Source organism: Phyllobates terribilis, unplaced genomic scaffold, assembly GCF_046119375.1.
Source record: "Phyllobates terribilis strain yellow unplaced genomic scaffold, ASM4611937v1 Scaffold_4__5_contigs__length_816908805, whole genome shotgun sequence".
Taxonomy (NCBI): domain Eukaryota; kingdom Metazoa; phylum Chordata; class Amphibia; order Anura; family Dendrobatidae; genus Phyllobates; species Phyllobates terribilis.
Window position 1 is genome coordinate 162,405,367 of NW_027362764.1, and position 22,197 is coordinate 162,427,563.

Genomic DNA, 22,197 nt, shown 5'->3' on the forward strand with positions numbered 1-22,197 from the left:
GTAGATCTCCAAGCAAATTCCACAAATTTTTTTATTTTTTTTAAATAAAATAAAGCTTCTAAATTATGTAAATAAAAAAAATCTAATTTCAATGCTTAATACATTTTTGGGGAGCAAAACATGACATTTTCTAAATTAAACCAATTTATGATGTAGCTTCTCCGCCTGATATTTCCGCTGGTAAAATCTATTGACTTTAATGATGCAGAAGGAGTCAATTTATGCTCTTTTGGATATAATTTTTGGCAGGAAGGTGAGAGCCAAAACACGGTTGACCACATTTTGGTGCCCACCATGTGGCTGAAAATTATGTCCAACAGAGCAAAAAGTGACTCTGTCTGCATCATTAGAGTCAATGGGTTGGTCAGAGCAAACGCCCAAATCCCTTGTTTAGGGGCTATAGATGTAGGCACCGACACAGCCACTGACGAGTGGATAAAACATGATGTGAACATAGCTTATGTTCTTTTCTGTAAGGTTTCCATTGCTCTTGGATATTGCCATGTAACTGGTAAAGGACGCAGCACAATTTAGCGCTACTGTGCAGCAGATCCAACACACTGGGGCATATTCCTGAACAAAAACGCACCTGTTTTTTTTTTTTTGAGCAAAAAGCCCCGAAAAACAGACACATTTTAAAATTAGACAAATTTATAAAATATTTGCACCAGAAAGAATAACATTTTTGACATGTTCGACACTTTGTTCCTGAAAGTTCAAAAGAGGTCTTGGCTTAGGAGTGTCTAAGAGACATATTTATGACTAGTTTTTGACAAAATGTGGAGCAAAAATCTGGTGCAAAACATACCACTTCTAAGCTGGTGAGGTTTGACATGGCTAGCATAATTTTACTATTTACAAAGGACAAGCATCCAAGCGTTCGTCATCGAAAGTTCAACTGTATTGCCGTCCTGGATGCCGATACAGTTGAAAGCAATGGTGGAGGAAGGAACATCATCTGACGCTTCCTCCTCCATCATTCTTCCTCAGAATCTGACGTCTCAGTGCAGCAGGTGCAATGGCGTCACTATATGGCATCCGCTGCGCGCTGAGGGGAGGGGAGTATTATTTAGATTTTTTTTAAAATCAGTGATTACATTGTGGTGGCCATAACAGTATATGGAGGACTATGTGGAGTGCACTATACTATATGGAGGACTATGGGGAGTGCACTATACTATATGGGGGACTATGGGGAGTGCACTATACTATATGGGGGACTATGTGGAGTGCACTATACTATATGGAGGACTATGTGGAGTGCACTATACTATATGGAGGACTATGTGGAGTGCACTATACTATATGGAGGACTATGGGGAGTGCACTATACTATATGGGGGACTATGGGGAGTGCACTATACTATATGGGGGACTATGTGGAGTGCACTATACTATATGGAGGACTATGTGGAGTGCACTATACTATATGGAGGACTATGGGCTGTGCAATATACTATATGGAGGATTATGTGGAGTGCACTATACTATATGGAGGACTATAGGCTGTGCATTATACTATATGGAGGACTATGTGGAGTGCACTATACTATATGGAGGACTTTTTGGGAGTGCACTATACTATATGGAGGACTATGTGGAGTGCACTATACTATATGGAGGACTATGTGGAGTGCACTATACTATATGGAGGACTATGTGGAGTGCACTATACTATATGGAGGACTATGTGGAGTGCACTATACTATATGGGGGACTATGTGGAGTGCACTATACTATATGGAGGACTATGGGCTGTGCATTATACTATATGGAGGATTATGTGGAGTGCACTATACTATATGGAGGACTTTTTGGGAGTGCACTATACTATATGAAGGACTATGGGGTGCAGTATACTATATGGGGGGGCTATGTGGGGCCCATTATAATATCTGGAGGGCTATGTGGTAGCCTTTATACTTTATGGAGGGCTATGTGAGAGTCATTATATTATATGCAAGCAATTATACAGGGTGAAGATTTGTGTCGGGTCCATCATACTATGTGGAGGCCATTATACGGTTTGGAGGACCAGTGGGGGGCATTATACAGTGTAGTGATGTGTGGGGTCATTATACTGTATGTATGCCCATTATGCTGCATGGAGGGCTCTGTGAGGGTCACAGTTGGGGGATCATCATACTATGCCAGGGTAGTTGAGGAGGGGTACAGTAGGGTCATCATACTCCTTAGGGTAGGCAATGAAAATAAAAGTCCTGGACAACCCCCTTACATTTTCATTGGAGCCATTTTATGATGCATGTGACTTTTTGATCACTTTTTATTTAATCTTTGGGAGGCAAAAAGAACAAAAAAACAGCAATTCTATTTTTTGTTGTTTATCCCTTTCAAAACACCATTCACCATTTGGTATAATTGACATGTTATTTTTATTCTGTGAGTTAATTCAACCATGGCAATACCAAATATATATGTTTTTTTTATACTGTATTTTCAGAAATTACTTAAAAAAATAAATATATTATATATATATTTTGGTCACCATATTCTGACACTCACAACTTTTTTATGCTTTCTCAAAAAGGGATGTTGGAGGGCTTATTTTTTGCAGGACAAGCTGTAGATTTTACAGGTAACACTTTTTGGTACATATAACTTATTGATCACTGTTTAATTCTTTTTGTTTTTTTGTAGTAGGCATGAACCAAAAATATTAAATCTGAAATTGATTTTAAATGTTATTTTTTACAGAGTTCACCGTGCAGTATAATTGACTTGTTAATTGAATCCTGGCATTGACCTTAATTTATAGCTTTATAGGAAAATCAATCTATCTACCGTATTTTTCGGACTATAAGACGCACCGGACCATATTTTTGGGTGGAAAATAGAAAAAAATATTTTTTATAAGATGGGGGTCCATCTTATAGTCTGAATAGGTACGGTATCTTATCTGGGGGGCAGTGGAGCGAGGGTCACAGGAGGCAGGGTCCATCAGGAAGTTGGCGACTGCAGCAGAAGAGGTCAAATGCTGTGGAGCCTGTGACGGGCAGGGGCCTGGCTGAGGCCCTTAGCCTGGCTGGTTCCTGTGCAGAGGCCTCTGGCTGGGGCCTCTGGTTGGGGCTGGGGTGCGATTTTTTTTCACGGACCAAATCTGTGTGTGAAAAAACTGGAAGCATACACTATGAGACTCGCCCATTCAAGTCTATAGGTGCGTGAAAAAAAAAAAATCGGATGCCATACGGAGTCTAGCATCCGCTTTTTACAGATACATTGCAATTCTATAACATAGGATACTGTAAATGGTCCTGTAAAGAATTAATAGCTGCTGCTGTAATAAAACTGATTTTATATAGATTGCACGCGGATGAGAAGTGTGAAAAAACTTGTCCCATCTTTCTGGATGAAACTCTGAATGATTCTTTAAATGCTCGTGTGAACCTACCTTCATTTGTAGGTTGAAACACAGTCATTAACTGAAACAGAAACAGCAGTTGTGTTGGAGCCTTAAAACTGGGGGAGGAACAGCCAAACTCCGCTACAATTGTGAGGTAGTGGAGTAGAACAGACTGGGATTTCAAGATGTGCTGTTCAAGCTCTTTTGAAGAAGCACCAAGAAATGGGCAACAATGATTCTAGACACTCAGTGGTCGGCCAAGGAAACTTGAAGATGAAAGACTCATCATGCTTAATTCCCATTCAAATCGGAAGATGTCCAGCAGTGCCATCAGCTCAGAACTGGTAGTAACTAGTGGGACCCAGCTACTCCCATCTACTATTCAGAGAAGTCTGGCCACAAGGGGTCTTCATGGAAGAATTGCTGTCAAAAACCAGAGCTTCCACATGGAAACAAGGCCAAGCAAATCAGCTATGTGTTTTTTCATGTGCAGATTCGATCCATAATAAAAAAACAAAAAACAAAACAAAACCCCAAACACTCTTCTGCACTGCTCCATTGAATAACATTGGTTTGGGTGCTGTCCATTTTTTTACAGACAGTGAACTCGGCCTCACAGCGATTCCAAACTGAAATTGTTTAACTACTTTGCACAAGAAAAAAAATATATTTTTGCAAAAAATAACTTTTTGTTATTTTTTTGAGAGATATCTTTTTGGTTTTTCCTCAGCAAAGCTATCCTTTACTGTCTCGCAAAGGCTCCTGACTTAATACTTTAGGCTTTGTGCACAGATGTAAGCCTAACTTACAGCATTAGCAGCAGCCAGGGCATAAAGTTTGGCTAAGGCCTTATTCAGATGTCTGTGAATCACGTACACGTTCTATCCGTGATTTTATGGATCCAACTCGTGAGTATTAAAGTCTATGGTGCTATGTCCATTTGTGGACCGTATGTCTGCAAGAAAATCACAGAGACATGATGATCAGATCACAGATCAATATTACCCACACAAATCTATGGGTCCATGAAAATGAAGAATCCGTGTTCAAACCATGATTAACAATGTAACGGATAGGAGAAGCTTTGTCATTTATGTATTTTTTCATACGTGAAAATCAACTTGTGGTAAAAACTGAAACACTGACGAAACACTGATGAACAGATTAAAACACTAATGAAAGACCATTTTCTTGAGTATGTGAAAAATCACGGACATCTGCATGAGGCCTAACTGTAGGAAAAAATTTAATGACAGCGTTTTTCCTAATCCAAATAAACTCCCGTCTTCAGTGGCCAACAAGGTGACAGTGAACTCTGATTATCCCTACAAAGCCTCCTTCCAGCCTTGGGTCACGGCACAAAGAATTTCACTGGCAAAAAGGATGTCCAGCACAACCATGTAACTAAAAAATGGAGTGCTGAGAAGGCAGCGATAGTGGCCTTCAGCAGGCCCACCACATCCCACCATTGGGTGATGTATAGCACATACACTATTTTTGGACCACTTGAATTAAGTCATCAGAAATTGAAAGCAGCATCTAAGTGGTTAAACAGCAGTGATCATAGCAAGCACCGATCTCTGCTATAAAAGGTAGGTGCCAGCTGTATAAGACAGCCAGCACCTGCCACGGATAGAGCAGGCTCAGCTCCTGGTCATAAAGGGATTAAAGCAATTGATTACGGCGTGTAGGGATTCAGCTCAGGGTTAGGCATTAGGCAGTATTCACACAGACAACATTTGTAGTCCAACAAGGCGAGGTTTATTAGTCCATAAACCCCGGAGAGACTTTAACACAAAACAGTTGTGATCTGTCACAAAGGTAAACACACAAGGAAAGTACAATATATGCGACAGGTACACGTCCAATACTCCGACAAATAAACATACATACACACACACACACACACACACACACACACACACACACACAGGTCAGAATGAGATGTCTCCAGCTCCCACACTCTGAAAGACTGTTCACCATTAAAAGGTCCTTTTTCTCTCTAGGACCAAAGACTGCTCAGCTCCACAGCTGACTCCCCAGTCACTCCATTCAGAGAGAGACCCTCACTTGTCTCTCTCTCTCTAAGTACAGCTCACAACTTGGCTGGTCACTCACTAGCTTCAACACACTCGCCACAGCAGACACCAGTGACACCCACTGACATGGGCAGTATCCATTTCAGAGAGAGACCCTGGCTTGTCTCTCTCCCAACTACAGATTGGCTGGTCACTCACCAGCCTCCACTCATTCCAATCTGCTACATCCATTTCATGGTTCTCAGCAAAACACTGCAGGCGCATTTAATCAAACCCTGCAGAGCTGGGATTTAACTGTGTACTACCTGGCTTTGCTACAGGTGTAATAGCATTTCTTATTGTATTGTAAGACCAAGTGTAATTGATCTAATTATTTAAATAAAATTACTAATAATGTGGAGAATTATTGTAGAAATAATGTACAATTTTCACCATGAATCAAGTGTAATTCTTGTTACCTGTCTTGTACGTCCTTCATGAGATGTTGCATGTCAACCTCTTGCTTTCTTAGGGTTCCAAAAGAAGACTGACTTTCCACTCTTTCTGTCCCAGCAACATTGCCATGAATTGTGACAAATTCAGCGTCGACATTCCCCTGTATAACATCGCCATATTTTCCTTCGTATTTCACAAATTCTGATTCAACTACAACTAGAATAGAATACAAGAGAGTAGATGAGAAACAAGACAAGGGAGAGAAAGAAAGTTGTCTAAAAGACTAACGAGGTGGAGGGTACAACTCAATATAGCAGCATATATGCTGAAGAAGGTTATAGTCTGTGTTCACGTCACGTTACAGCCCTCCGTCCAGACTATGTCACAACTATCTCCTGATGAATACCACATGATACATATTGTCATACTCTTATGACTCTTTTACAGCATTGTGTGATGGCTTGTAACAAGCTATAATTTTATTTGTACAATTTTGGGATACATACAACTTTTTGATCACTTTATATTTTCATTATGGGAGGTGGGACAACTAAAAACAGCAATGGCAATGTTTTTCATGTCCTATAAACAGCATTCACAGTGTGTGATTAAAATTTATATAGTTTTATAGTAAAATCATTATGGAAGCAGAGATTCCCAGTTATGTGTCTTTTTTGGGGAACATCTATTTTTTCCAAATTAAACTTTTTTTATTGTGAATATTGGGATTTTTGTGGGGAATACATTTTTTTTTATAAATGCTAAAAAAAATTTTTTTTTTTATTTCTTATGTTACAAACTGAAAAGGTCTCACGTGATCCTTTGATTGCATAAATAATATAGTAGGCTACCCTAGTATACTAGGGGGTCTTCACTGACTTTCTGTTAAGATTGTACTAACACTTCATGAAATTATTAAAGCTTTTTTGTTCATGTGATCTGTAAAAAAAAGTTTTTATAGCATTTATTTTGGCGATTTTCTGATGTTTTTGACATCCTTAAGGATTTAATAAAACAAACTTTTTTGAAGCGAACATAGTTGCAAAATGCTCAAAAAGATGTCCAGGCATCTTCCGGGTTTTTTTTAAGCCCTCCCATTGATTTTTATTGCAAGGTACTGAACGTCATCCTCGGGTAGGTCACTTCTTTTAAATGTTTGGCGTTTTTGAATGCCTGAAGCGATTAAAAGATGTTCAAGATTCTGGACATATGAACACCAAGTAATTTTTCCATAGGAATGAATAGGAAGATTTTTTGTGAGTGCTTTTTCCAGAGTTTTTAGGAGCGGACACGCTCAAAGATAAAGCCCAATGTGAAAATATCAAATTTCCAATACGGCAGCGTTACATTTTCTAGTCAAACGATCCCTCTCCGAGAGCGAGCTGCTCCAAAGAAATATTCATTAGCAGTTGTAGGATTCGGACAATTTTCTTCTGCTAAAAAATACATTTGGGAAAATTGACCATTCATCACTGGTATAGTTCGCAAATATAGGTATATTTTGTATGACTTTTCTGGGATTTCCCACCATGTCATTGTTAATTGGACTCTTCATCCTCAGCAACCTGGTTCTTATGATACAATACCAGAACTACAGTGAAAACTGAAATAAATTTGGGGGGTATTTAATCGCGAATTGGGGTCTGTGTTACGATCTGTGGGCACTACAATGCATATCATGAGTGGTTGAGACCCTCTGTGAGGTCATTCAAAATTTAAAGGGGATTCCACTACAATTTTTTTTCTTAAAGGGCTCAAACTTACTTAAAACAAAAAGTAGTAATACTCACCTCTCATCCATTCTCCCCTTAGTTCCCGGTCTCATCCTTATTAGATCTCGACTTTTCTCTACTTCCTGTTCCCGTCTGAACAGACCAAAAAAAAAACAGGAAGTACAGGCTCAGCCAATCACAGCTACAGTAGGGACCCTCCTCAGTCTGTGATTGGCTCAGCAGGCATTTCCTGACTTTTTCAGTGCGTCAAGTACAGGATCAAGAAGTAGAGCTCAGTAAGGACTGGATATTGCTGGGAGTGAGTAATGTTTGATTTATCAGGGTTCCAACTCCGGTACCCCCATGTATTGGAAGGACGAGGGTCCTAAGAGGGGTGGCAACACTGATCCTTCCATAGACATAAATGGATTTAGACATAAGTTTAGACTCCTCTTCATTCTTCGCCTAGTTGCCTTGGCCACTTTGCCTTGATTTTCCATAAATGCCCATGTTGGTGTCACGCAAGGTGTAGGAAAGACTAAGTGCTACACAAAGGGAAGGGGGAAAGGGGGCCCAGACTCTAGGGAAAGGGGGTAGTGGAGACCTCCTAGGCTGACCTTATATCACCCTGTCTCCCCTAAACGTCCAGGAACCTAGCCCTGTCTTTCCCTGGTGTTTGGTCCTGTCTAGGGAAGGGGGGGTGAGTGCTATTCGATCCCCAATGACAACTAAAGACAACAAGGGGGAACAAACAAGGGAAGGAAGCTTAGCTTAAGTCGACTTCAGAGAGATGAACAAACGTCCTCTTAGTACCAGAGAGAAAGAAGTACTGCACTTGCTCCAAGCCTTCACAAGGTGTCATGTGAGTATCACCGGCACCTCCCTATTGCAGAGTGAAAGTATTTATACACCCAGGCCAGGGTGTTAATTAGCCAGAGGAAGGTAGCCACTGGGTCCTAGAGAGACAGCTAAGAAGGTGTCTAATGCCAAAAAAAAGAGATCTTCTGTAACCAACTGAAGGGTGACTGTCTGTCACTTCTGACACACTTGTGACAGTATCCCCCCCCTCTACGAGTGGCCTCTGGACACTCAGGACCAGGTTTCTCAGGATAAGAGGTGTGGAACGAACGAACCAATCTGGGAGCGTTCACCTCTGATGCTGAAACCCACATCCTCTCCTCTGGACCATAACCCTTCCAGTGCACCAGGTATTGTAGAGAGCAACGTTGGAGGCAAGAATCTACAATCCTCGAAATCTGGAACTCCAGCTTACCATCAACCATTACCGGGGGTGGTGGTAGATGTGAGGGCTCAAGAGATTCCACATACTTCTCGAGTAAGGACTTGTGGAACACGTTGTGGACCTTAAGGGCCTGAGGAAGTTGGAGATGAAACGCTGCTGGGTTAATGACGGCGGTTATTTTATAGGGACCAATAAATCTAGGTCCCAGCTTCCAAGAAGGAACTTTTAATCTTATATTCTTGGTAGACAACTACACACAGTCATTCACATTCAGGTCCGGACCTGGCAAGCGTTTACTGTCAGCCATACATTTATACCTGTCTCCCATGATCTCTAAATTACGCAAAACACCGATCCATACGGAGGAGCGCGACAAAGCAAACCATTCCTCCTCAGGAACTCCCGAAGTTCCTTCCCCACTAAAGGTACCAAATTGTGGGTGGTAACCGTATGCACCGAAGAATGGTGACCTGTCAGTGGATTCTTGTCGATGATTGTTAATGGCAAATTCTGCCAGCGGTAAGTAGGATGCCTAATCCTCCTGATTTTCGGAGACGAAACACCTGAGGCAGATCTCCAAATTCTGAATGACACGCTCGGTCTGTCCATTCGACTGAGGGTGGAAGGCAGAGGAAAAGGACAGCTGCACCCCCAGTCGAGAACAGAATGCCCTCCAGAACATGGAAACAAATTGGGTCCCCCGATCTGACACCACATCTGAGGGAAAGGCGTGAGGCTTCACAATATAATTTATGAACACCTGAGCAAGTGTCTTGGCATTTGAAAGTGCAGGTAATGCGACAAAGTGAGACATTTTACTGAACCTATCTACAACCACCAAAACCAACGTTTTGCCTGCAGATACCGGTAGGTCAGTAATAAAATCCACGGACAAGTGTGTATATGGCCTACTAAGGATAGTTAGAGGAAGAAGAGTACCAGGCAGACGGATATGCGAAACATTAGAACGCGCGCAAATACTACAAGCAGATACGTGTTCAATCACATCCTGATGCAACCCCGGCCACCAAAAACGACGAGAGAGGAGGTCCGCTGTTGCCTTACCACCTGGATGACCAGCAAAAGCACAGAGTTATGATGTTCTTTAATAACCTTGCAGAACAAATTGGATGGTACAAATAACCTTCCTGGAGGGCAGGAGGCAGGAGCGTCCCCCTGAGCCTCCAACACCTCACCCTCTAGTTCAGGATATAATGCCGAAATATGATGAACAGCCCCCTCCAGCCAATGTCGCCATTCTTCGAACGCCAATTTGATCTTCAAAAGTTCCCTATTACCCACGTCATAATGTCTCCCAGCCGAAGACAATTTTTAGAAAAGGCGGCGCATGGATGCCATTTACCAGGGCACGGGCCCTGAGACAACAGAGCCCCAACCCCCACATCCAACTTCCACAATAAAGGGCTGGGAAACATCGGGTTGACTGAGTATAGCTGCAAAATAATTCTGTAAGGAAGAAAAAGCCTGGAGGGAGGCCTCCGACCATTTGGAAAAATCAGACCCCTTCTTAGTCATGTCAGTAAGGGGTTTCACAATTACTGAGTAATTTTGGATGAATTTCCGGTAAAAATATTTAAAGCCCAGAAAACGTTGTACAGCCTTCAGGTTCTCGGGACGGTCCCAATCAAGGACTGCACAGATCTTCTCCGGATCCATCCGAAAACCTGTAGATGACAAGTACCCCAAAAACTGCACCTCCTGAACGGAGAAAACACATTTTTCCAGTGTGGCATAGAGTTTTTTATCCTTTAATATCTGGAGGACCTGTTTAACATGCCCCTGATGTGTCTCAAAATCAGGTGAGTAAACCAAAATAACCGTCCAGATAGACCACCACAAACCTCCCCAACAAATGATGGAAAATATCATTTATGAAATGCTGGAATACCGCAGGTGCATTGGTCAAACCAAAAGGCATAACCAGACTCTCGAAATGCCCTTCAGGGGTATTGAACGCTATTTTCCATTCTTGCCCTTCTTTGATTCTAACCAGATTGTAGGCTCCCCTTTAATCCAACTTGGAGAATACCTTAGCTCCTACAACCTGGCTGAACAAATCAGGGATCAGAGGAAGACGGTATGGATCTCGGATGGTACCGTATTTTTCGGACTATAATACGCACTTTTTTCCTTCAAAATTTTGGAGGAAAATGGGGGGTGCGTCTTACAGTCCGAATGTTGGGGGGTGACGTGGGGAGCACTGAATATTCATGCTCCTTAATAGCGGCACACAGTGTATCTGCAGTGCAGCTCCTGCTACTGCAGGGCGATCGCGTGAGCCCGCTATTAAAGGGAATGAATATTCACCCCCTCTCCATGCCCGTTGGCGTCGGGAGGAGGTGAATATTCATGCCCTTTAATAGCGGGCACAAACGATCGCCCGGCAGCAGCAGGAGGCGCGCTGCGGCTCCGCTGTGTGCAGTCTATAAAAGGAGCATGAAGTCACTGCTCCCCGCGAACACAGTCCCGGTGTGGGGAGCAGTGATTTCCGGCAGCTGATCTCTCCTTGTGAGCTGCGCATGGCAGCTCACATGAGATCAGTGTGGGCAGACAAGATGCAGCGCTGGAGGAGAGAGAAGAGAGGTGAGTAGGAGTGTTTATTTTTTTATGTGCAGCGTGAGGATAAAGGAGACCATGCATACTAGGATAAGGATGAGGGGGCCATACATACCAGGATAAGGATGAGGGGTGCCATGCATACCAGGATATGGATGAGGGGTGCCATGCATAGCAGGATGGGGATAAGGGGTGCCATGCATAGCAGGATGGGGATAAGGGGTGCCATGCATAGCAGGATGGGGATAAGGGGTGCCATGCATAGCAGGATAGGGATGAGGGGTGCCATATATACCAGGATAAGGATGAGGGGTGCCATGCATACCAGGATAAGGATGAGGGGTGCCATATATACCAGGATAAGGATGAGGGGTGCCATACATACCAGGATGGAGGGGTGCCATGCATACCAGGATGGGGATGGGGGCCACGTATAACAGGAATGGGGGGCATATCTATCAGAATGGGGGATATCAGAATTGGGGGACATTACCCCTATACCAGTGTCAGCAGCAGACCCGCTCCCCCTTAACAGTGCACCGTGACCACATTGTTTGCTTACATTTTTTTTCTATTTTCCTCCTCTAAAACCTAGGTGCGTCTTATGGTCCTGTGTGTCTTATAGTCCAAAAAATACGGTAATTTGATTTAATTCCCGGAAATCTAAACAGGGACATAGACCGTCATCTTTTTTTTTCACAAAGAAGAAACCTGCCACCACAGGCGAAGATGAGGGCCTAATATGTCCCTTTCTCCAGACTTTCCGCAATGAAATCCTGCATGGCTTGTCTTTCAGGGCCAGAAAGATTATACAGTCTGGACTTCGGTAGTTTAGCTCCGGGGGTCAGGGTAATAGGACAGTCATATTCACGATGAGGAGGCAATTCCTGACACCCCCTCTCAGAAAAAACGTCCTTAAAACAAGACAGAAAAGCAGGTAATATTTCCGTAGAGACAGTAGCAAGGGAAATATCTAAACAGTTCTCATGGCAGTAATCTCCCCATTCAATGATCTCCTTGGCTTGCCAATCCACCAACGGATTATGTTTCACCAGCCAGGGAAGACCCAAAACAATTGTGGTGGGAAGACTGTCCAGGACATAGCAAGGGATTATTTCACAATGAACCGACCCCACCCTCAGTTTTACATTATGTACAATCTGAGTAAATGCTTTCTGTGCAAGTGGTGCCAAGTCGATGGCGAAGATGGAAATAGGTTTAGCTAAAGTACAGCAAGCAAGACCATGAGTTTTCACAAACTCAGCATCAACCATGCCGACTCCGGCTCCAATGTCAACAAACACAGAAATGTTCTCGGTTTTGCTCTCTAGCACCACCTCTTCTGTCAGGACAAACTGGGAACTGCAGGTTGGCAACAAATGCACCCCTTGTTTATCCAACTCCAGACTACCAAGAGTTATTTGAGTTTCCTTTTGTTTAGGAATTGAAGGACAGGTCCCAATAAAATGTCTCTTTTTCCCACAAAAAAAAAATAAACTTTATTTTTTTTGTGAATCTCCGGTCAAATTTATGATATAAAGGCACCCCTTAACTGCATGGGTACCGCCACCTCCCCCAGTACTGGTTCACCGCCAAACCACTCCCCTTGCAGAGGTACATAACCCCGACAAGAAGGCCTCGGAGAAGGTGGTCTCACCCGCTTATCCCGAAAGCATATATCAAGACGTATGTCCAGCGACATGGCAGCCTCCAAGGACTCAGGGGTTTCATATACTGCCAAGGCATCTTTCAACCTTTCAGTAAGACCCTCACAAAATTGGCTTCTAAGGGCTGAGTCATTCCATTTAGAATCCGTTGTCCATCTACTGTACGTCTCCACTGACAGATTCCCCTGCTGAAGGCGACATAGCCTAGACTTGGTCAGGGTCATCATAGATGATTGCCAAAGCCCTGAAAAAACCCTCCACAGACTGGAGACAAACCGAATCCTGCGGTAAAGAAAATGCCCAGGACTGAGGATCTCCCTGCAGTAGAGAGATCACAATTCCAACCCGCTGCTCCTCATTTCCGAATGAGTAAGGATGAAGTTTAAAATACAGTTTGCATACCTCCTTGAATACAAAAAACTTGTCCCCTGGGTTCAGGTTGTACAGGCCTACCTGCAGAGACTCCCACATTAGCGACCTGTAGCAGCTGATACTGTTGCTGAACCTCACAGCTGAGGTCATTCACCTTCAGAGACAGACTGTGCAGCCACTCTGCAAGCTCTACAACTGAAACCATACCAATGGAGAAAAAAAAAAGTCCACTCCCAAAAAACACACACAAAAAAACAAAACCAAAGTGTCAGGTTTTTTTTTTCAAAATGTGCACGCCGGTGATAATGTCATACAAGGTGTAGGAAAGACTAAGTGCTACACAAAGGGAAGGGGGAAAGGGGGCCCAGACTCTAGGAAAAGGGGGTAGTGGAGACCTTCTAGGCTGACCTTATATCACCCTGTCTCCTCTAAAACGTCCCTATATTGGTTCCGCACCAATCGCCGCACAGGAACCTAGTCCTGTCTTTTCCTGGCATTTGGTCCAGTCTAGGGGTGGGAGGGTGAGCGCTAGTCGATCCCTAATGACAACTAAAAACAACAAGGGGGAACAAACAAGGGAAGGAAGCTTAGCTTTAGTCGACTTCAGAGAGATGAACAAACGTCCTCTTAGCACCAGACAGGAAAAAGTACTGCACTTGCTCCAAGCCTTCACAAGGGGTCACGTGAGTATCACCGACGCCTCCCTATTGCAGAGTGAAAGTATTTATACACCCAAGCCAGGGTATTAATTAGCAAGAGGAAGGTAGCCGCTGGGTAAGAGAGACACAGCTAAGAAGGTGTCTGTAATACCAAATGGAGAGACCTCCTGCAACTAACTGCAGGACGACTGTCTGTCACTTCTGACACACCCGTGACAGTTGGGGATAAGTAAGTAAAATTTACATAAGATCATCCGATAGTCTAGAGTTTGTCTGATCTATGCCATATTAAAGGGACCGTTCTGTGAATGCAACTCTTCTAACATCAGGGTAGGTGAAAAATTACCAATCAATGGGTGTCCTACACAGATCGGGGAATTTTTATCCCAGGAGGGGGCACTTCCAACACCGTTACAAAATGGAGCCAAAGATTCGATGATCAACCGCTGCTCCATTAATTTTCTATGGGTCTGCTATAAAAAAAAATCAGAGCGCAGCTCTAAATACCCACCTGGGGAATGAATGGACTGGTGGTCGAGCAGGCACACTGGTGATCCATTCAAACGAGCATTAAAAAAAAATCTCAGTTCAGAGCAGGTCCCAGTGGTCAGATCTCCTTTTGGATAGGTAACTTATTTTCACCGGACCACCCTTTTAAGGGAAATTTGAACCAATAATCAAATGCACCCTCACAATGCACCATAATGAGAAAACTTTTTTATAGGACCTGTATACCATCTCGGCTGCAGCCTGCAACAGGTAAATGATGTATTAGTATTAGGCCAAACCAAGTAGTAACACTATCTTTAACAGGCGATCTACAGAGGTCATTCTCTAGTCATTCAACATAGGCAATAAAATGTATGCAGGAATTGTCCATATAAAGTCCAGTGCATGAGGAAGGTGGAGCAGGACACGACTAAAACCCCCAAATAATAACCGTATGTAAAATAATCACAGGCTGCAGTTATCCAATGCATTTTTTGGGGGTCCATTATACTGTATGGAGCACTATGTGGGGCCATTATTCTGTATGGAGCATTACGTGGGGCCATTACACTGTATGGAGCACTATGTGGAGCCCATTATACCGTATGGAACACTATGTGGGGCCACTACACTGTATGGAGCACTACGGGGGGCCATTACACTGTATGGAGAGCTATGTGGGGTCATTATACTGTATGGATCACTACGTGGGGCCATTATACTGTATCCAGTACTATGTGGGGCTATTATTCTGTATCGAGCACTATGTGGGGCCATTATACTGTATCGAGCACTATGTGGGGCCAATAGACTGTATGGTGCACTATGTGGGGCCATTATACTGTATGGAACACTATGTGGGGCCATTATACTGTATGGAACACTATGTGGGGCCATTATACTGTATGGAACACTATGTGGGGCCATTATACTGTATGGAACACTAAGTAGGGCCAATAGACTGTATGGAGCACTATGTGGGGCCATTATGCTGTATGGAGGGCTATGTGGGGCCATTATACTGTATGGAGGACTATGTGGGGCCATTATACAGTATGGAGGACTATGTGGGCTCATTATTCTGTATAGAGCACTATGTGGGGCCATTACACTATATGGAAGGCAATGCGGGACCATCATACTGTATGGAGCACTATGTCGGGCCATTACACTGTATGGAGGACTATGTGGGGCCCATTATTCTGCATGGAGGACTATGTGGAGCCATTATACTGTATGGAGCACTATGTGGGGCCACTATACTGTATGGAGGACTATGTGGGGCCACTATACTGTATGGAGGACTATGTGGGGCCAATAGACTGTATGGAGCACTATGTGGGGCCAATAGACTGTATGGAGCACTATGTGGAGCCAATATACTGTATGAAGCACTATGTGGGGCCATTATACTGTATGAAGCACTATGTGGGGCCATTATTCTGTATGAAGCACTATGTGGGGCCATTATTCTGTATGAAGCACTATGTGGGGCCATTATACTGTATGAAGCACTATGTGGGGCCATTATACTGCATGAAGCACTATGTGGAGCCATTATACTTTATGAAGCACTATGTGGGGCCATTATACTGTATGGAGCACTATGTGGGTAGAATTATACTGTATGGAGCACTATGTGGGGCCACTACACTGCATGGAGCACTATGTGGGGCCAATAGAATGTATGGAGCCATTATTCTGTATGGAGGACTATGTGGGGCTCATTATACTGTATGGAGGACTATGTGGGCTCATTATACTGTATGGAGGACTATGTGGGCTCATTATACTGTATGGAGCACTATGTGGGGCCACTATACTGTATGGAGCACTATGTGGGGCCACTATACTGTATGGAGCACTATACGGGACACCTATACTGTATGGAGCACTATCTGGGGCCATTATACTATATGGAGTACTATGTGAGACGATCATACTGTATGGAGCACTATATGGGACCATCATACTGTATGGAGCACTATGTGGGGCCACTATACTGTATGGAGCACTATGTGGGGTCATTATACTGTATGAAGCACTATGTGGGGTCATTATAATGTATTGAGCGCTATGTGGGGCTATTACACTGTATGGAGCATTATGTGGGTCCATGATACTGTATGGAGCACTATGTGGGCCCACTACACTGCATGGAGCACTATGTGGGGCCACTATACTGTATGGAGCACTATGTGGGGCCATTATACTGTAAGGAGCACTATATGAGGCCATACTACTGTATGAAGCACTATGTGGGGTCATTATACTGTATGAAACACTATGTGAGCCAATTATAATGTATTGAGCACTATGTGGGGCTATTACACTGTAAGGAGCACTATGTGGGGCCACTACACCACATGGAGCACTATGTGGGGCCAATAGACTGTATGGAGCACTATGTGGGGCCATTATACTGTATGGAGCACTATGTGGGGCCATTATACTGTATGGAGCACTATGTGGGGCCATTATACTGTATGGAGCACTATGTGGGGCCATTATACTGTATGGAGCACTATGTGGGGCCATTATACTGTATGGAGCACTATGTGGGGCCATTACACTGTATGGAGCACTATGTGGGGCCACTACACCACATGGAGCACTATGTGGGGCCAATAGACTGTATGGAGGACTATGTGGGGCCATTATACTGTATGAAGCACTATGTGGGGCCATTACACTGTATGGAGCACTATGTTGGGCCAAAGACCTGTATGGAGCACTATGTGGGGCCAAAAACCTGTATGGAGCACTATGTGGGGCCAAAAACCTGTATGGAGCACTATGTGGGGCCAAAAAACAGTATGGAGCACTATGTGGGGCCAAAAAACAGTATGGAGCACTATGTGGGGCCAAAAAACAGTATGGAGCACTATGTGGGGCCAAAAAACAGTATGGAGCACTATGTGGGGCCATTATACTGTATAGAGCACTATGTAGGGCCATTAAACTATATGGAGCGCTATGTGGGGCCATTATACTGTGTGAAGGACTATGTGGGGAAAATGGACTGTATGGAGCACTATGTGGCGCCAATAGACTGTATGGAGCTCTATGTGGGGCCAATAGACTGTATGGAACACTATGTGGGGCTAATAGACTGTATGGAGCACTATGTGGGGCCAATAGACTGTATGGAGCACTATGTGGGGCCAATAGACTGTATGGAGCACTATGTGGGGCCAATAGACTGTATGGGGGGCTATGTGGGGCCATTATACTGTATGGAGGGCTATGTGGGGCCATTATACTGTATGGAGGGCTATGTGGGGCCATTATACTGTATGGAGGACTATGTGGGGCCATTATACTGTATGGAGCACTATGTGGGGCCATTACACTGTATGGAGCACTATGGGGGGCCAAAAAACTGTATAGAGCACTATGTGGGGCCAAAAAACAGTATGGAGCACTATGTGGGGCCAAAAAACTGTATGGAGGACTATGTAGGGCCATTATACTGTATAGAGCACTATGTAGGGCCATTAAACTATATGGAGCGCTATGTGGGGCCATTATACTGTGTGAAGGACTATGTGGGGAAAATGGACTGTATGGAGCTCTATGTGGGGCCAATAGACTGTATGGAACACTATGTGGGGCCAATAGACTGTATGGAACACTATGTGGGGCTAATAGACTGTATGGAGCACTATGTGGGGCCAATAGACTGTATGGAGCACTATGTGGGGCCAATAGACTGTATGGGGGGCTATGTGGGGCCATTATACTGTATGGAGGGCTATGTGGGGCCATTATACTGTATGGAGGGCTATGTGGGGCCATTATACTGTATGGAGGACTATGTGGGGCCATTACATTATATGGAAGGCAATGCGGGACAATTATACTGTATGGAGCACTATGTCGGACCATTACACTGTATGGAGGACTATGTGGGGCCCATTATTCTCTATGGAGGACTATGTGGGGCCATTATACTGTATAGAACACCATGTGGGGTCATTATTTTGCATAGCGCACTATGTTGAGCCCATTATACTGCATGGAGCACTATGTGGGACCATTATACTGTATGGAGGACTATTTGGGGCCATTATTCTGTATGGAGCACGATGTGGAGCCACTATACTGTATAGAGCACTATGTGGCGCCCATTATACTATATGGAACGCTTTGTGGGGCCATTATTCTGCATGGAGGACTATGTGGGGCCATTATACTGTATGGAGGACTATGTGGGGCCATTATACTGTATAGAGAACTATTTGGGGTCAATAGTATGCATGGAAAATTATGTGGGTCCAATAAATGGTATGGAGCACTATGTGGGGCCAATAGATGGTATGGAGCACTATGTGGGGCCAATAGATGGTATGGAGCACTATGTGGGGCCAATAGATGGTATGGAGCACAATGTGGGGCCAATAGATGGTATGGAGCACAATGTGGGGCCATTATATTGTATGGAGGATTATGTGGGGCTCATTATACTGTATCGAGCACTATGTGGAGCCATTACACTGAATGAAGCACTATGTGGGGCCATTGTACTGTATGGGGCACTATTTCTGGCTATTATACTGTTTGGAGCACTATGTGGGGCATCATACAGTATGGAGAACTATGTTGGGGCATTATACTGTATGGAGCCATTATTCTGTATGGAGTACTATGTAGGGCTCATTATACTGTATTGAGCACTATGTGGGGAAATTACACTATATAGAAGGCAATGAGGGACCATTATACGGTATGGAGCATTATGTGGGGCCACTATACAGTATGGAGCACTATGTGAGACAACTATACTGTATGGAGCACTATCTGGGGCCATTATACTATATGGAGCACTATGTGAGGCCATAATACTGTATGAAGCACTATGTGGGGCCATTATACTGTATGGAGCACTATGTGGGACCATCATACTGTATGGAGCACTATGTGGGAACAATATACTGTATGGAGCACTATGTGGGGCCATTATAGTGTATGACGCACTATGTGGGGCCATTATACTGTATGAAGCACTATGTGTGCCAATTATAAAGTATTGAGCACTATGTGGGGCTATTACACTGTATGGAGCACTCTGTGGGACCATTACATTCTATGGAATACTATGTCGGGCCAAAAAACTGTATGGAGCACTATGTGGGGACAGAAAACTGTATGGAGGGCTATGTGGGGCCATTATACTGTATGGAGGGCTATGTGGGGCCATTATACTGTATGGAGGGCTATGTGGGGCCATTATACTGTATGGAGGGCTATGTGGGGCCATTATACTGTATGGAGGGCTATGTGGGGCCATTATACTGTATGGAGGGCTATGTGGGGCCATTATACTGTATGGAGGGCTATGTGGGGCCATTATACTGTATGGAGGGCTATGTGGGGCCATTATACTGTATGGAGGACTATGTGGGGCCATTATACTGTATGGAGGACTATGTGGGGCCCATTATACTGTATGGAGGACTATGTGGGGCCCATTATTCTGTATGGAGGACTATGTGGGGCCCATTACTCTGTATGGAGGACTATGTGGGGCCATTATACTGTATAGAGCACCATGTGGGGTCATTATTTTGCATAGAGCACTATGTGGAGCCCATTATTCTGTATGGAGCACTATGTGGGGCCACTATACCGTATAGAGTACTATGTGGCGCCCATTATACTATATGGAGCGCTTTGTGGGGCCATTATTCTGCATGGAGGACTATGTGGGGCCATTATACCGTATAGAGAACTATGTGGGGTCAATAGATGGTATGGAGCACTATGTGGGGCCATTATATTGTATGGAGGACTATGTGGGGCTCATTATACTGTATGGAGTACTATGTGGAGCCATTACACTGTATGAAGCACTATATGGAGCCATTGTACTGTATGGAGCACTATTTCTGGCTATTATACTATTTGGAGCACTATGTGGGGCCATTATACTGTATGAAGCACTATGTGGAGCCATTATACTGCATGAAGCACTATGTGGGACCATTATACTGTATGAAGCACTATGTGGGACCATTATACTGTATGAAGCACTATGTGGGGCCATTATACTGTATGAAGCACTATGTGGGGCCATTATACTGTATGAAGCACTATGCGGGCTCATTATACTGTATGGAGCACTATGTAGGGCGATTATAATGTATTGAGCACTATGTGGGTCCATTATACTGTATGGAGCACTATGTGGGGCCACTACGCTGCATGGAGCACTATGTGGGGCCAATAGAATGTATGGAGCCATTATTCTGTATGGAGGACTATGTGGGGCTCATTATACTGTATCGAGCACAATCTGAGGCCATTACACTATATAGAAGGCAATGCGGGACCATTATACTGTATGGAGCACTATGTGGGGCCACTATACTGTATGGAACGCTATGTGGGACACCTGTACTGTATGGAGCACTATCTGGGGCCATTATACTATATGGAGCACTATGAGAGACGATCATATTCTATGGAGCACTATGTGGGACCATCATACTGTATGGAGCACTATGTGCGGCCAATATACTGTAAGGAGCACTATATGAGGCCATACTACTGTATGAAGCACTATGTGGGGCCATTACACTATATAGAAGGCAATGCGGGACTATTACACTGTATGGAGCACTATGTGGAGCCAATACACTGTCTGAAGCACTATGTGGGGCCATTGTACTGTATGGAGCATTATTTCTGACTATTATACTGTTTGGAGTACTATGTCGGGTCATTATACTGAATGGAGCAATATTTGGGCAGGCGGCACAACACACAAGGCTAAATCCAAGGCGGGCAGCCCAACAAACGAGGCCAGACCCGAGGCGAATAGCCCAACACACAAGGCCAGACCCGAGGCGGGCGGCCCAACTCAATTTCCTAGACCTGAGGTGGGAGGCTAACCACACGAGGCCAGACCGGAGGCGGGCGGCCCAACACACCAGACACGAGTCCGGACCCGAGGCGGGCGGCCCAACACACCAGACACGAGGCCGGACCCTAGGCGGGCGGCCCAACACACCAGACACGAGGCCGGACCCGAGGCGGGCGGCCCAACACACCAGACACGAGGCCGGACCCGAGGCGGGCGGCCCAACACACCAGACACGAGGCCGGACCCGAGGCGGGCGGCCCAACACACCAGACACGAGGCCGGACCCGAGGCGGGCGGCCCAACACACCAGACACGAGGCCGGACCCGAGGCGGGCGGCCCAACACACCAGACACGAGGCCGGACCCGAGGCGGGCGGCCCAACACACCAGACACGAGGCCGGACCCGAGGCAGGCGGCCCAACACACCAGACACGAGGCCAGACCCGAGGCCGAACCCGAGGCGGGAGGCCCAACACACCAGACACGAGGCCGAACCCGAGGCGGGCGGCCCAACACACCAGACACGAGGCCGGAAGCGAGGCGGGCGGCCCAACACACCAGACACGAGGCCGGAAGCGAGGCGGGCGGCCCAACACACCAGACATGAGGCCGGACCCGAGGAGGGCGGCCCATCACACCAGACACGAGGCCGGACCCGAGGCGGGCGGTCCAACACACCAAACACGAGGCCGGACCCGAGGCGGGCGGCCCAACACACCAGACATAAGGCCGGACCAGAGGCGGGCGGTCCAACAGCCGAGACCAGACCCGAGGCGG

The 22,197-nt window shown here is 45.0% G+C and overlaps 1 protein-coding gene across 2 annotated transcripts in view; it reads right to left on the reverse strand.

Moving 5' to 3' along the window:
* Positions 1–22,197, reverse strand: part of GSDME (gasdermin E) — a 130,273-nt gene that overhangs the window by 79,252 nt on the left and 28,824 nt on the right. For both annotated transcript variants that reach the window (XM_073677870.1, XM_073677871.1), the window contains exon 3: positions 5,859–6,051. In XM_073677870.1, the coding sequence (XP_073533971.1) occupies positions 5,859–6,051 (193 nt within the window). The remainder of the gene's footprint in view (positions 1–5,858; positions 6,052–22,197) is intronic.